Source organism: Sebastes umbrosus, chromosome 12 (genome assembly GCF_015220745.1).
Source record: "Sebastes umbrosus isolate fSebUmb1 chromosome 12, fSebUmb1.pri, whole genome shotgun sequence".
Taxonomy (NCBI): domain Eukaryota; kingdom Metazoa; phylum Chordata; class Actinopteri; order Perciformes; family Sebastidae; genus Sebastes; species Sebastes umbrosus.
The window spans coordinates 4,974,542-4,988,799 of NC_051280.1; the positions used below are offsets into that span (position 1 = coordinate 4,974,542).

The following is a 14,258-nucleotide window of genomic DNA, read 5'->3' on the forward strand; positions in this document are numbered from 1 at the left end:
AAATACAGCGAGGACACACCTGAATTAGTCATCATATGTGCAGCCTGTGATTTAGCGTTGTGCTGAGTACGAACATTGGAAAAGAGTACCCACAGTGTCCCACCTGCTCAAATATTAATCTTATTGAACATCTACTTTTCTTCAGATTTTTGGGGGGGGTTAATAAGCACAACATTGTTGCTTATTTAACAAGCATGGATATTGTTTGGCTCACAAATAATTCAAGTCGTCTCGGGATTGACAGCACCTCTTGTGCTTGTTTACAGGCTTCATTAGAGACTGTTTTCTTCTCGTTTGGGCTTTTGTTTTGCTTGCAGATGTAGTTAAAGCTTCAGTAGGCAGAAGGTTTTGGCATCATTGGGCAAAAATTCCATAATAACCTTCAGCATATTGTAATTCAAGTGCTCTGGGAGAAAATTTGACTTCTGCTCCTCCTCATGGCTCTGTCTTCAGGCTTTAGAACATCTAACCCGTGACAGGAGACTTTGACCAATCACAGGTCATTTCAGAGAGAGCGTTTCTATTGAACGTTCCTATTGGCTGTACTCTATTTTCCAGCTAAACAGTACAGTACAAGATGTTTCTGAGAACATTTGAGGAGAGAAATAGGCATTACAGTAACAAAATATTGATTCATATTTGATCAGCGCTGCCTAGTTTGACCGTTTGGTCGGAGTTCGTGAGTGATTGACAGCCGGCTCATAGACAGCAGATGGATGGCAGACTCCAGATCAGCTCTGACTGCTTGTTTTCCTCCAGTCTGTGAAATCTTGCAGATGCCGTTAGGAGCACCGGAGGACACAGAGGAACATGATTTTTTTTTTCAGATTACCTGTCTCACTGTGCACTAATGACAGGATATAGTTACCATTTTATAAAAATAACTTTTTTTAATCATATTTGCTCCATTTCTACCCACTGCAGCTTTTATATTGTACTAGTGGGAAATCAGCCACTGAGCCATCAACGCTAAGGACAGACCTTTTCATTCTGCTTTAATTTAACACAGGTTTTATTATTGCTTTGGTCAGAAATGGCATGCAGACCCCCCACATGGAAGGTGTGAACTTCACCACTGAGCGATCAATGATATGTTGCGGTTGAAAGGGCAGTTGTTATTATTCGTCTCTGATATGATTGAGGTTGAAAAGGTTATTGCGTTTTCCAGTAATCAAACCTTGGCCTCCTGCATGGAAGGTGAGGTTCTACTGAAACACCACTGCTATTGTTATTACAATAACGGGTAGGATTAATGGGGACCCCTGGAGACCTGTCGCCATTATTATTTTCCACTCCTGAGTTGGTACATCACAATGCCCATAATGAACCTGACTCTGACCTTCACAGCATCATTTGTTTGTCTTTTAGTTGTCAGACATTCGACAAAAAACAGTCCGATGTTGCTTTGTGTTTTATTGACGCAACAGCAGATCAAATCTGGTTTGTAAATGAAAATCATGCATCAATATTTATGCCTCTGCTCATCATCTCATTCATATTTCTAAACTCTACTGAAAATGATTTATCCCAACAAGTGATGTATGAGCAGTTTCACGAGTTTCATTTCCCGTCATAATGAGCTCCACTTGATGCAGACAAATGATGACAAGCGCTGGAGCTGGGAGGAAGTTGCCCTCATGTTGACCAGTGATTTGTTTGGAAAACTTACAATTGATGATGATGTCACCGAAGGTTTAATATATCAACATTGTCCTTCCCGAATACCTCTGTCACAGCAGCTCATTAAAATTCAAAATTTATATTGAATGTGTTGTGATGCAGTAATAACTGTTTGTAATAACTGATGGCTTCCCTGCAGCCTGCAGAGGAGCCTCTTTTTCTCCGTTTTATACCTGCCATCTGCTGCTGGTGCACCACTTATTCCCATTTCCTGGCCGGTTGGTTCCTCTATTTGAAACCAATTAAAAGCAGTGGTTATTATTCATTAACCATTTTATGATCTTCAGAATCCCCGGGGAGGAAACTGTTGCGTTACAGTTGTATACTATACTGTACACTTATATAAACATAAAGGAATGTAAGAAAATAGAGATAAAGGAGTGTGTAACATGTAAATTATGTACATCATGCTACAATATTGTACATATTTCTATATAGACAATATATGAAAAGAAATTTAAGTAATCAATACAATTAAAAATAAGAAATGAGAATATAAGAAATATGAAATATGTACAAATATTTGTAATAAGACGAGCAATATATAGCATATAACCACAGTGCAGAGAAGAACAAAATGCTTATGAGTAAATACAAAATGTTGAAAAGTGGGATCTATTATTGTGTCTTAAATAGAAATGCCAGAATGGTAAGAATAAGAATTAAATAAGAATATAATATATCTTGAAATGTACAGTATAAATGCAGTATTAATGACAAAGTATTGCAAAAGTTTAATTATTGCACAAATTATTGTACAGTTTTTCAAGGTTCACAAACCATTGGTGATTTCTATTTCTTCAGTCATCTGTAAGCTATTGGCAAGTGTTGTACCCCCCAACTGAAAGTCATGTGACATGATCTAAGCGATTTTTGGGGGGCATTTCAATGCCTTCAGGGAATGGAGAGAGAGAGAGAGAGAGAGAGAGAGAGAGATGGAGAATTACATGCAACAAAGGTCAACTCATTCAAACATGGGACTTTGTGATTTGTGGTCACACTGTAACTCTTGTGAACTTCAAATATTTGACAAATCAACTGCATGAAAGCGTTTGACAGAAAAATACTGGAGGAAAAATATTGTGTTAAATATAAAGTCCCATGAAAGATTTACAAGTCTTTGAATGAGTATTTGAATGAGTGCAGCAGCTTCTGTGAACTGACACTTCATATAGTTTGTTCTTTTTGTTTCTTCTTGAAAATGTTTTTGTTTTCCTCACTGCTTCTTTATTCTTCTGTTCCAAACCCTCAGCTGACATCTTGTGAATGACAAGCAGCAAATATGTGGGGTAAATGTCACATGTATACAGACCTATGGCTTCACAACATTGCAGGCTGAGAAGAAAACTAAAGGGTGTATGTGGGGTGAGAAAGCTGAGATATCATGATGACACGTCGCTTAAGCCCGGGAGAAAACATTAGTGTTTTTATAGGTGTTATAATCAGGAAAAGAGCAGCCAGTTAATTAACACTTTCTTTATCCACAGAAAATACAATTTCGTTCCTTGCTGGCTTTTTTTTTTTTTTTTTTTACACAACATACAGTAACTCATGAACCACAGCTTATCTTGCTATATCATGCAGGTAATGCAAAGTGCCCAGAGATATGAAGTAATAAAGAGACATATACTGAAGTGCAGTTCCTGAAAGAGAGCATTTACTGAAGTATAGTTTTACACATAGGAACTGACGCCCCCAAAAATGGAGATGAGACTTTGTGCCTGGCCTGGTGGAAAACTTCTTTTACCTTCACTTTTGGATTTTTCTTGTTTTCACATTAATGGGTCTACACTTTGAGTAAAACAGGTAAATTCTCTAAAACTGTAGGATGTAGGAACAATTGTATCTGCAGCAACATTGCATGAGCTTTACTACAATCTTAATCTGCAATACAGTAAAAAGTGCAATATTTCCTTGTAATATTTAGTAGGGAAAAGTAGAAAATCTGCCAAAATGGACATAATCAAATGAAGTACCTTGATATTGTTCTCAAATACATGAGCAAATTAGTAAAAGGAGAAGGATTTGTATTGTCCCTTACCAAAAACAAGTCTATTCATGTGTGCTATAAGTAGACTTCTTTTAGTCTTAAATTAAGAGAGTATACTTTCAGTTTACTTTTTATGTACTTATCAGAGATATACTTAAGTGTACTTGGCTTATACTGACAAGTATACAGAAAAGTCCAAGTATAATAATAAAGTTTGTAAACGTATGTTTGGATTTGAATTTACTTCAATTCATCAAGAAGAAGAATAGAAATCATTTTGCATTCTCTGTTCACTGTGGAGCCATGCGAGAAAAAAATAAATATATATTTTTTTAATCTCATCACAAACATCAAGTCAAATAACAGTCTCTTTATGTAATGCATAAACCATTGGCTATGTACTATAAGTTAAAGAAAACTTACTGTATATTTTCTGTAAAAACTATTAAACTAGTAGTTTATTGAGAGGATACTTTAAAGTGTACTTTCATAAACTACAAAGTGGGCTATAAGTAGCCTGTATGTAAACTAACAGTATACCTACAGTATATGTTCCCTTGTAATATAGTTCACTTCATAGTATAGTTGCAGTACAAAATGTAATTTGTAAACTAGTTGTGTACTGAAAGTTTACTATTCTTACACTTAAAGTACACTTAAATACTTTTATAAACTAAAAAGTGGGCCAATTTAGTCTCAAGAAGTACTATTTTTTCGTAAAGGGTTTGAGGCATTAAAGGATAAAGCTGGTGTTATTCTAGCCTATATTGTTCTCATTCTCAATAACTCCTACTTAAATCTTTACAAATGGGTCAAAATATGTAATTTGATTTTTCTTTTTCTTTTTTTTCTAATAAAAGGCTCTGTGATTTCCTTAAACAGTTGGGCACTGCAAGTGTTATCAAACATTACATAAGTAGAAATAAATCGTTTTTTATTTATTTTTATTTTTATTTTTTTTAATTATTTATCTGTTGACAGTAATAACATATAGATATGGCCTGTGTTGGCCTGTAGGGGGCGACCTGCAGCCTCTAACCTCACCGGAAAGAGGAGCAGTCACATGACATTTAACAGGAAGTAAATAAACTAGCTTCCCGCGCAGTTAAATCAGTTCAACAACACGTTCATCACAATGGAGGAGCTTTATTTAGATAACATCGACGAATATGTCAACGACCACGATAAGATAGTGAGTGCACCGTTTATTCCTGATGTGTTCTCTGTTTTTGACGTTATTCTGGGCGAGATGATGACGACTCACTGACGGTAGAACCGAGTTACCGCCGGTAAGATCAGGAACTGAACTCCGTTCAAAAACATGCCTGTTTACGGTTTGACTCCTTCTGGGTAATGCATTATATTAGTGATGGCTCGGCGGTCAACTACCTACCATCTCTTTTGGGCTAGTGGTTAATTCGGCTCAAGAATGATCTAGAAATAATGCTGAAATTAAACAAGAACGTCATTTTTATAGTTGATAAACGTTAAACTGGTTTCAGTTAATGTCACTGCTGGTTAACGTCACTGTTGGTTAACGTCACTGCTGGTTCATGTTAACCGCCAACGGTTGTGTTCTTGAAATGGATGGTTAACGTCACTGCTGGTTAACGTCACTGTTGGTTAACGTCACTGTTGGTTGAGGTCACTGTTGGTTAACGTCACTGTTGGTTAACGTCACTGCTGGTTAACGTCACTGTTGGTTAACGTCACTGCTGGTTAACGTCACTGCTGGTTAACGTCACTGTTGGTTAACGTCACTGCTGGTTAACGTCACTGTTGGTTAACGTCACTGCTGGTTAACGTCACTGTTGGTTAACGTCACTGCTGGTTAACGTCACTGCTGGTTAACGTCACTGCTGGTTAACGTCACTGCTGGTTAACGTCACTGCTGGTTAACGTCACTGCTGGTTAACGTCACTGCTGGTTAACGTCACTGCTGGTTAACGTCACTGTTGGTTAACGTCACTGTTGGTTAACGTCACTGTTGGTTAACGTCACTGTTGGTTAACGTCACTGCTGGTTAACGTCACTGTTGGTTAACGTCACTGCTGGTTAACGTCACTGCTGGTTAACGTCACTGTTGGTTAACGTCACTGTTGGTTAACGTCACTGCTGGTTAACGTCACTGCTGGTTAACGTCACTGCTGGTTAACGTCACTGCTGGTTAACGTCACTGTTGGTTAACGTCACTGTTGGTTAACTTCACTGGTAGTTCATGTTAACCGCCATCGGTTGTGTTCTTGAAATGGACGAACACTGTAAGATTTGTCAAAGGTTGAAAACTACATGAGGTTAACTTAACGTTACATGTGTAACTTTATTGAGTCAGCATTCATACACTGATGGCAGAGGCTGCTAAGGTAACTTTGTCCATCAGGATCTAATCTAAATACTCATTCACACACCGATGGCTATGCCTTCGGGAGACATTTGGGGTTAAGTGTCTTGCTCAAGGACACATCGACATGTGACCCGGAGCAGCCGGGGATCGAACCACCGACCTTCCGATTGGTGGACGACCTGCTCTACCCTCTGAACCCCTAGCTAACGTTACTGTAATTTAACTTTAATGGTAACTTAGTCTGACAAATGAAATGCTAATTAGTGTTAATTGACGTTGTTTGAATAGCAGTTGTAGACGGAAATGGTCAATCATTATAGCCTCATTCATGTGGCAAGCAACTGGTGAAGGTAAACACACCTGTCGTCATGTGTTTTCTGTTCAACATGTGAACCTAAACACACCTGTTGTCATGTGTTTTCTGTTCAACAGGTGACCTACAAATGGCTGAGCCTCACTCTGGGAGTCCATGTGAACACAGCCAAACAGTGAGTGTCACTCTGGCATCACACAGGAATGGGGACAAGCCAAACATTTCTTCTCAGAGTCAGTCTTTGAGTGATAAACATCAGATATTCCTGTTCATCGCAGTAGGTGTTAGTGAAGGCACCTTATTGACAGTTTTGACGGTGGAGTCCTGAGGACAGATAACTCACATTGAGGACTGTGACATGTTTTCTGTTAAACCCTTTTACAAATGTATTTAACAAAATGAGTCAACCATCTTAAGAGCTTCAGTTTAGATTAAAAATCTCCTGGCCTTCCTCAGCAGATGGAGTTGCTCAGTTGTCATGGCGATGGTTTAGTTATCACCTGACCTATGGGCTTGTGGGCAGGTGATTACCATTTCCTATGGTATTTTTTGTGATAACTGTTTCCAAGGTCAAGAAAGAACTCTCAAGTTCAACATCAGTGTTTGATTTTGTCTAAACACAAAGCAGTTGTACAATAACTATGCAAAATATAGTCTAAAATGATACACAATATAATTCTTATTAAAATCAAGAAAGAAAAATAATAAAAGAATAAGTAAACAAGGAGAGAATCTGATTTTCCATACATGGCAGCTTTCCATACCGCTAGAGATGCAGTCCAGTTGGTACCCGAAAACGATGAAAGTTCAGCTCCCATCCAGGTGTACTGACACCATCATAGGGTCTAACAGTATGCACTGACTTGTTGTAAGTGAAATGTAACCTTATGTGCTGCGAAAGTTTAACGCTACGTTCACACTACAAGCGTCAAAAGTAACAAAACAGGGAGTCGCCGTTGGAAGTGTTGCTCAATCGCTCGTTGACGTAGTAATGACGTTATGGTGCCTTCAGATGGGGGCGTGTTTACCGTGTTGTTGAGAAGAGTCCATATGAACGCCTCCCCCCCTCTTGTCGTATTCACAACCTCATAATGGAAAGTTTCTGAGTACTCAGAGTTCACGAGTTGTGACGTGTTTGTTGACGTTATCAGAACTGGTGGAGGCCATGGAAGTAATTTATTACAAGCATATTGTGTACACGACTTCCCATGTTTCATTTGAAGGCATCATTAAAAAGCACTGGGCTTTTTTTTTTTTTAGATGGAACGAAACGGGCTGAAACACAAACATGATTGGTTGACGCTTCACTACGTCATTGGAGCGCTGAAAAGCTCAACTTTGATTTGTAGCGCGTGTCACGCCCGCCACGCATCCACAAGTGTCGGGCATCAGTTTTGTAGCTTCACTGGCTTCCATTGGAAATGCCTTGTAGCCTGTTGCTGAGTTGCTCGTAGTGTGAGCTCAGCATTAGTGCAGAGAAGATTATGCAGTAATCAATACATTAATATCAATTATTTTGGAATACAGGATGATGTCACTTACCATTACCAAGATAATTGATGTCAGAGACTGAGAACCTTTTTAAAAATACAACAATTAACATGTGTGTCTTGTTTTCAGAATGCTCTTCCATTATTTGGATCACAAGAGGAAGGAGAGTTCAGCTCCGCTCCATGCCACCTACCTCGTGTCAGGGAAGTTTGTGGACAATGGCCAAACGGTGAGAAACACAATGACTTAACAACAAGACTTATTTTGATATGATTTGTATATTTCTATACACAGACCTTTCTTCTGGTTTCAGAGATTTGTTTTTATTTAGTTGTTGAGTGCTGATGTTGTGCTTCCTTTCAGAGTCACAAGGTGTCAGTTGTCAGAGAGGAGCAGTTGGAAGGTGTGTTAATATGTCACCACTGTTTACTCTGTATTTGTGCAGCACTGTTGGCTAGCTAAAACAATACATATTTTTGGCAAGTTATTATAAGATTCAACATTTAGTGAGATATCTGTTGTAGAAGAGGCAGAAGCATCTAACCTCGGGTGTTTTCTTTTGCAGATTTCAAATCCAAGATGAGCTTGATAGTCAGTGTCCATGTCTACAGTGTCCAGAAAGCTTTACTGAAGGACAGCGGCCCCCTCTACAGCGTTGACTACGATGCCGTGAAAGACAATCTGAAGAACTGCAGCAGGTACGTTGGTCATATTTTTGTGTGTGCATAAAGGGGAAAATTGTCCACCTTTGTTGTCCAGGCAGTGTTGATGGTAAATGTAGTTAATTGAAGCAATAAAGTCCTCAGTATAGGGCTGCATAATGAATCGGATATGAATCGCGATCATCATTTTGGATTCCCACAATTAAATGAACATGATCGACTGTGATATTGACGTTTTAAAAATGCGTGCTCTGCTCATTGATCACAACACGGAGTTGTTGTTCACATTGTAGCTTCACACTATGGGTGCGTTCGTTAATAGTCACTCCGAGCGCCAGAGCGCAACTCTGGCACAAACTGGACCGTTCTAAAAGTCGGAGCGCTGTTGGAATGTAACGTTACCGTTCAGTTACTCGGAGCACCTCACTCTCGGGGCGGCGGAGCGTACTTTGGGCACTCGGAACGAAAGCATTAATGCCCAATCGCATATTTTTACTGAATATCGGGGCATCCCTAATAAAGATCACATTTATTTTCACTTACCCGATCGGACAACTGCATAAGGCATTCCATTTGCCCGAACACAGGGTTAGTGTGCCCCGGGCAAGCAGGCAAGCGTTAATATCGACCCTGGTCCCTATAACAACAGTTTTCACAGTCAAAATGTTAAGATCATCAGGAGGAATATCCACTTTTTCCACTTCATACCTACTAGAGCTTGTGGTAGCTACAGGGTGAATAAAGTGGCCCAGCAGTAGTCTACGGGTTGAAAAAGTTTAACTATACAACTGTCTGTCTTCATGAAAGTGTTGAATAGTTCCCTCCACTCTGTTTGCAGATACAGTGCGATCCGCTGTGCCAGTGCAGTACCCATGTCTTCTCTGGAGCTGCAGCAGACGAGAGAAATCCAGCGAGCTCCTTCACCAGAGCCTGAGAACAAAAAACCTGGCGTGAACGGAGATACTAATCTGGCTTCAAAACCTTCCACCAAGCCACAGAAAGGCATCATGGGAATGTTTGCGATCAAGACTGCTCCTAAGAACCAGGATAGTGGCAAAGACGTTAAGTCGGAGCAGAAGGAGGATGCACCTGTGGTAGGACTTTGTAGTCTTTTCTGTGATTAACTGTTGTTTCCAAAGAAATAAACTACAGTAGCAGAGTGGTTGATGTCGTTTTTTATGGCTGTGTTTGGTGTTTTTAGGTCGATGCCCCCAAAAGCAAAGCAGCCGCAAAGGCCAATCCTATGATGAACTTCTTTGGGAGTCAAGCAGCAAGTGAGTAATGTTATCATCATCATACTCTTGTAGTCTTTCTGAACCTGAGTGGAATGTGTGGTAACCGGTAACTACTTCTACTGCAGTGTTACTCTGTCGGTGTTTCCATTTTGAAATGACATCATTTTGTAGATTCAATTCAAAATACTTTATTCGTCCCTCGAGGAGCAATTTGAGGCAAGCAAGGTTGTAAACAGAAGTGCACATAGATAATTAATTTACATACGTAAATACACAATCTAAAAATACAAATATGATGTTAGAAAGAGTTGGAATACACAAGGGTTAATGGTAGTGACCAGCAGTATCACTCCTTGTGCATGGACGGATAAATGGACTTGCACTTTTGACATTTTTTAACACAATATGTGTCTTATTGGGTATGTGCCTTTATGGTGTTGGACACATGCCATGAAGACTTTGGACTTGACTGTTTTGAGTAAAGTCCTGTGATCAGGCTCGCTGCAACTTAGCCAAATATTTTTGTTCCCAGGCTGTTTGTTTCTGTTTTGCAACACCAGTACACTTTTCTTAGACTAATTTCTGCAGATATTTTTAGAGATTCATTAAAGCCACATGAACAACTTGTCATTTCCGAGGCAGTGTGTTTGTTGCCATCCTCCTCCACCGCACTTATCCCAGAAAATGAACCAGCTGTCGCTTTCTGTCACTCAATGAGCCGTTTACTTTCAGTCTCTAGTATGAAGCTGAGGTAAGAACCAGAGGTCTGTACTACGAAGCAGGATTTGTGGTTATCGAGGTAACTTCAGGGTTAATTCTGGGTTTTCGGTACTACGAAGCTGGTTTACTTCTTAACGGCGTAGATCTCCATGGTAACTGATGCTGAACAGCTAACCTGCTCCAGAGCGGGTTATGTTCCAGATAAGAGATCAACTCGTATAAAAGCACCTCCTACTGACCAATCAGAGCTCAGTGTGGTGATTGATGGTAATATTACACACATATGAAGAAGTTTAAATCATAATCCAGGCTTAAAACAACACCATTTAAACTGACGAATATGGGAAAGACAGCGGACTTTATGCTGGGGGTGTTTACCGCTTTGATTTATATTTTTATATATTTTTTTTTTTACTTGCTCTTGAGTCCGTTTCACACCGTCAGAGAGGGGGGAAGCAGCTGAAAGGATGTTAAGGACTTACCTCTTGTAGGGTAAAAACATGAGTAATCAATTAATCTATTACACTCTTAAACGCTATTTATATCTAGACGACTATACCTGACTTTTGAGTATTCCATTAAATTAATAAGCCTGTTAATTTACACATTCACATATCGGGAGTTTTTTCATTTACCAGCTGTTCTTCCTGCATTTAGCAGCTTCAACTGTGTTACTTTTAGTCTGGATTAAGTGTTTAACTTCTTTGTATTTGGCTAATATAGTTTACTCTTTGTTAAATGTGCCACTCTGTCTGCTGTCAGTAGACTTGTCAATGTCTCTGATTGGTTATATGTTGCAAACACCTCCCCGTTCATGTGAACGCGCTCACAGCCAGACTGAGAAACCCCGGGTTGATTTACCGAGTTGATAACCAGCTTCGTAGTACAGTTTAGCGAGATCTCGTTTGTTAGGGTAAGTGAAGCCAGATAACGAGAAGATACCCCGGGTATGTTGAACTGACTTCGTAGTACAGGCCTCTGGTAGAAGTAACTACTTCAGCTTCAGGTAAACCCTCTTTATCTTTACATGAACCCCAAGATCAACCCGATACAGACAGCGATACAATTGTAATTGAAATAACCAAATCAAATGTCTATCTATATAGTAGTTCTGCTGATCTTTTAAAAATGTGATGGGAGAAAGTCATTTTAATTTTTTTAATTCAGTGACTAATCACAACTTAAACACTTCTCGCTTTCTCCAGAGAAACCAGAGATAACTGTGAAACAGGAAGAAGCAGCTCCGTCATCGTCCTCAGCAGAGCAACGGCGTCAGAGTTCACAGCCTGAAGAGAAAGCAGCTGCTGCTGTTGCAGCAGCGGAGCCGCCTAAAGACACCAAGAAAGACTCCAGGAGGTGTGTGATTTCCTATCAAAATTTAAGATAGAAACACAGACAAGAAACAGAATTTTGCATTTCTTCTTGAATTTAATGACTTACAGAAGAAATGTCAACGTTTTAAAAGCTTTTGAAATATGGCTATAAATATATTTAAATAGAAGTCTTCCTTTTTGTTGAAGCAAATCCAAGCGACTCGAGGATTCTGACAGTGAGGAGGAGAAAATGGACAAGAAAAAGAGACGAAGGATTAAGAAGCCCGTTCCAGACAGCAGCGATGAAGATGGTGAGCTGTTTACTTCACTCTGTTTTTGAAAAGTTTTAAAGAATAATTTAAGTTAATAGGCTTCAAATAACATGAAAAATATTTTTGATGTTTGGTCACAGAAAAGGAATACGTAACATCTTTTATTTATTAGTTCACATTTAATGTAGTTTTATGGTCCGTCATAATGTTATAGTGTTATACAATATCCTTAGTTACAGTTCAGAGTAATATGGCCTAGTTTATTTGTATTGTAAAGACAGAATATTCAAGACCTTGTAAAAGAAGAAGGAATTATGAAACAGGGAAATTCAAAAGCCTTTTAAAGAGAAATTCTAGAAAACTAATACTTGTTCACCTCTTCAGTCATTCCAGATTCTCCACAGCCGATGGAAACAAGAGAACCGTCGCCCAGTCCTAAGAAGCAAATCAAGCCTGTTTTACATTCACATGTAAGTGATGAACCCTGCTGATTGATAACTACATATATTTAATGCTCGGCTGGCTGAGTGTGGGGAAGAGACAGTCCATGTATCCTGCTATTAGACACTGATGAGTATTTAACACTGAACAGCTTATTAAACAGAGATGTTTTTATTTCTACAGGCGGGGAACTCTGAAATGAAGACGAGGAAGAGGAGACGAGTGCTGAAATCTCGGACCTTTTTAGATGATGAAGGATGCATGGGTAGGAAAAGCAGACAGATGATTGAAAACTCATCCATTGACTGGATTACATTTATTAAATATAAACTACATGTAATTCATTTTCCAAAAAAACGTGACTTTATGCAGAATGTTTCTTTATAACATACACAACAGTATAACACTGTCATAATAATGATTATTATTATTATTACTTCTATTATTAAGTTTTAACCAACACATTTTTTTTAGCAATTCATCTGCCAAATATTTTCTTGATTAATCGGCTATAAAACATAAGGAAAGTTGTGAAATATGCACAACAAAATTTTCAAAACCCAAGCTGATGTCTTAAAATTGCTTGCTTTGTCTGACCGACTGTCCAAAACCAGGGCTGTCAATCGATTAGAATAATGAATCGCACGATTGTCCATAGTTAATCACACATTTTTTACCTGTTCAGAATGTAGGTTAAAGGGAGATTTTGTTTGCATTATGCAAATGTTGGTATATATTTAGTATTAGAAATCAATTACCAACACCAAACAATGACAGATATTGTCCAGAAACCCTCACAGGTACTGCATTTAGCATAAAACAATATGCTCAAATCATAACATGTCAAACTGCAGCCCAACAGGCAACAACAGCTGTCAGTGTGTCAGTGTGCTGACTTGACTATGACTTGCCCCAAACTGCATGTGATTATCATAAAGTGGGCATGTCTGTAAAGGGGAGACTCGTGGGTACCCATAGAACCCATTTACATTCACTAAAATAATGGAGTTAAATACAGCACCACATACACAAGTCAAGTCCAAAGTATATATATTTAATATATTATATATTTTTTCCCACAGTGACAGAGAAAGGCTATGAGAGTGAATCATACTCTGAAACAGAAGACGACGTTCAGGCCCCCAAACAAGCCCCTAAAGATCCCATCTCTGCAAAACTACCAGCCAGTAACAAACAGGAGGAAAAGAGAAGTCAGAAGAAAACGTCTGCAAATGCAAATAAAGGAACTAAACAAGCTTCAATCATGGGATTTTTCCAAAAGAAATGATGGAGGACGGCGTGAGGAACAAAAAGCCCTGCTGCAGACTGTCTGTAATGCTCTTTTGGTGAAACTGAAAGCTGAAACACACGATTGAGGAAAGCAAATCACATATGAAAAGACATGGTCGTGTCCAATTCAGGATGACAACCACTTCACCCTACTATTACCAGATGTCCTACTAAATAAACATGAAATACTGAAACTAAACGTGTGTTTCCTCAAAGTAGACACAAGGATGTGTGTTAAAAGGATACGTGTGGGAGGTTGACAGGATTTCAGGTTGAGAAGAAAGTCTGTTGTAAAAGAATCTGATTAGCTGTTACACAAATCATAATGCTTTAAGTAAAGCAGCAAATTGGCATCTTTGATATTAATTTACCACATTCTCAGAGGAAGGGAAGCACCGATGTTTATTTTTTGTTGTAATGTCATGTAACGGGTGCAACTACATGCCTTTTCAAATGATTGAATCATTTTAATAGTTGCACTTACTGCTGACTGGCTCTGAATCAGTT

General features: G+C 38.9%; 1 protein-coding gene and 1 long non-coding RNA gene across 8 annotated transcripts in view; both read left to right on the forward strand.

The window, feature by feature from the left end:
* The window catches only part of LOC119497829, a 50,732-nt gene extending 47,114 nt beyond the window's left edge, over positions 1 to 3,618 (forward strand). For all 6 annotated transcript variants that reach the window (XR_005209004.1, XR_005209002.1, XR_005208999.1 and 3 more), the window contains one exon: positions 3,608 to 3,618. This is a non-coding gene — a long non-coding RNA (uncharacterized LOC119497829). The remainder of the gene's footprint in view (positions 1 to 3,607) is intronic.
* Positions 3,619 to 4,712: 1,094 nt separating this feature from the next.
* Positions 4,713 to 13,950, forward strand: pold3 (polymerase (DNA-directed), delta 3, accessory subunit). Of its 2 annotated transcripts, none has more exons than XM_037787871.1 (12): positions 4,713 to 4,862; positions 6,447 to 6,502; positions 7,948 to 8,047; positions 8,182 to 8,221; positions 8,384 to 8,516; positions 9,319 to 9,574; positions 9,682 to 9,754; positions 11,641 to 11,791; positions 11,956 to 12,059; positions 12,405 to 12,490; positions 12,645 to 12,726; positions 13,544 to 13,950. In XM_037787871.1, the coding sequence occupies exons 1-12, from the start codon at positions 4,806 to 4,808 to the stop codon at positions 13,747 to 13,749; spliced, it is 1,344 nt and encodes a 447-aa protein (XP_037643799.1). In that variant the 5' UTR covers positions 4,713 to 4,805; the 3' UTR covers positions 13,750 to 13,950. The 2 variants fall into 2 exon arrangements, with proteins under 2 accessions (XP_037643799.1, XP_037643800.1); XM_037787872.1 differs by lacking the exon at positions 4,713 to 4,862 and adding an exon at positions 5,209 to 5,256.
* The last annotated feature ends 308 nt before the right edge of the window (positions 13,951 to 14,258 follow it).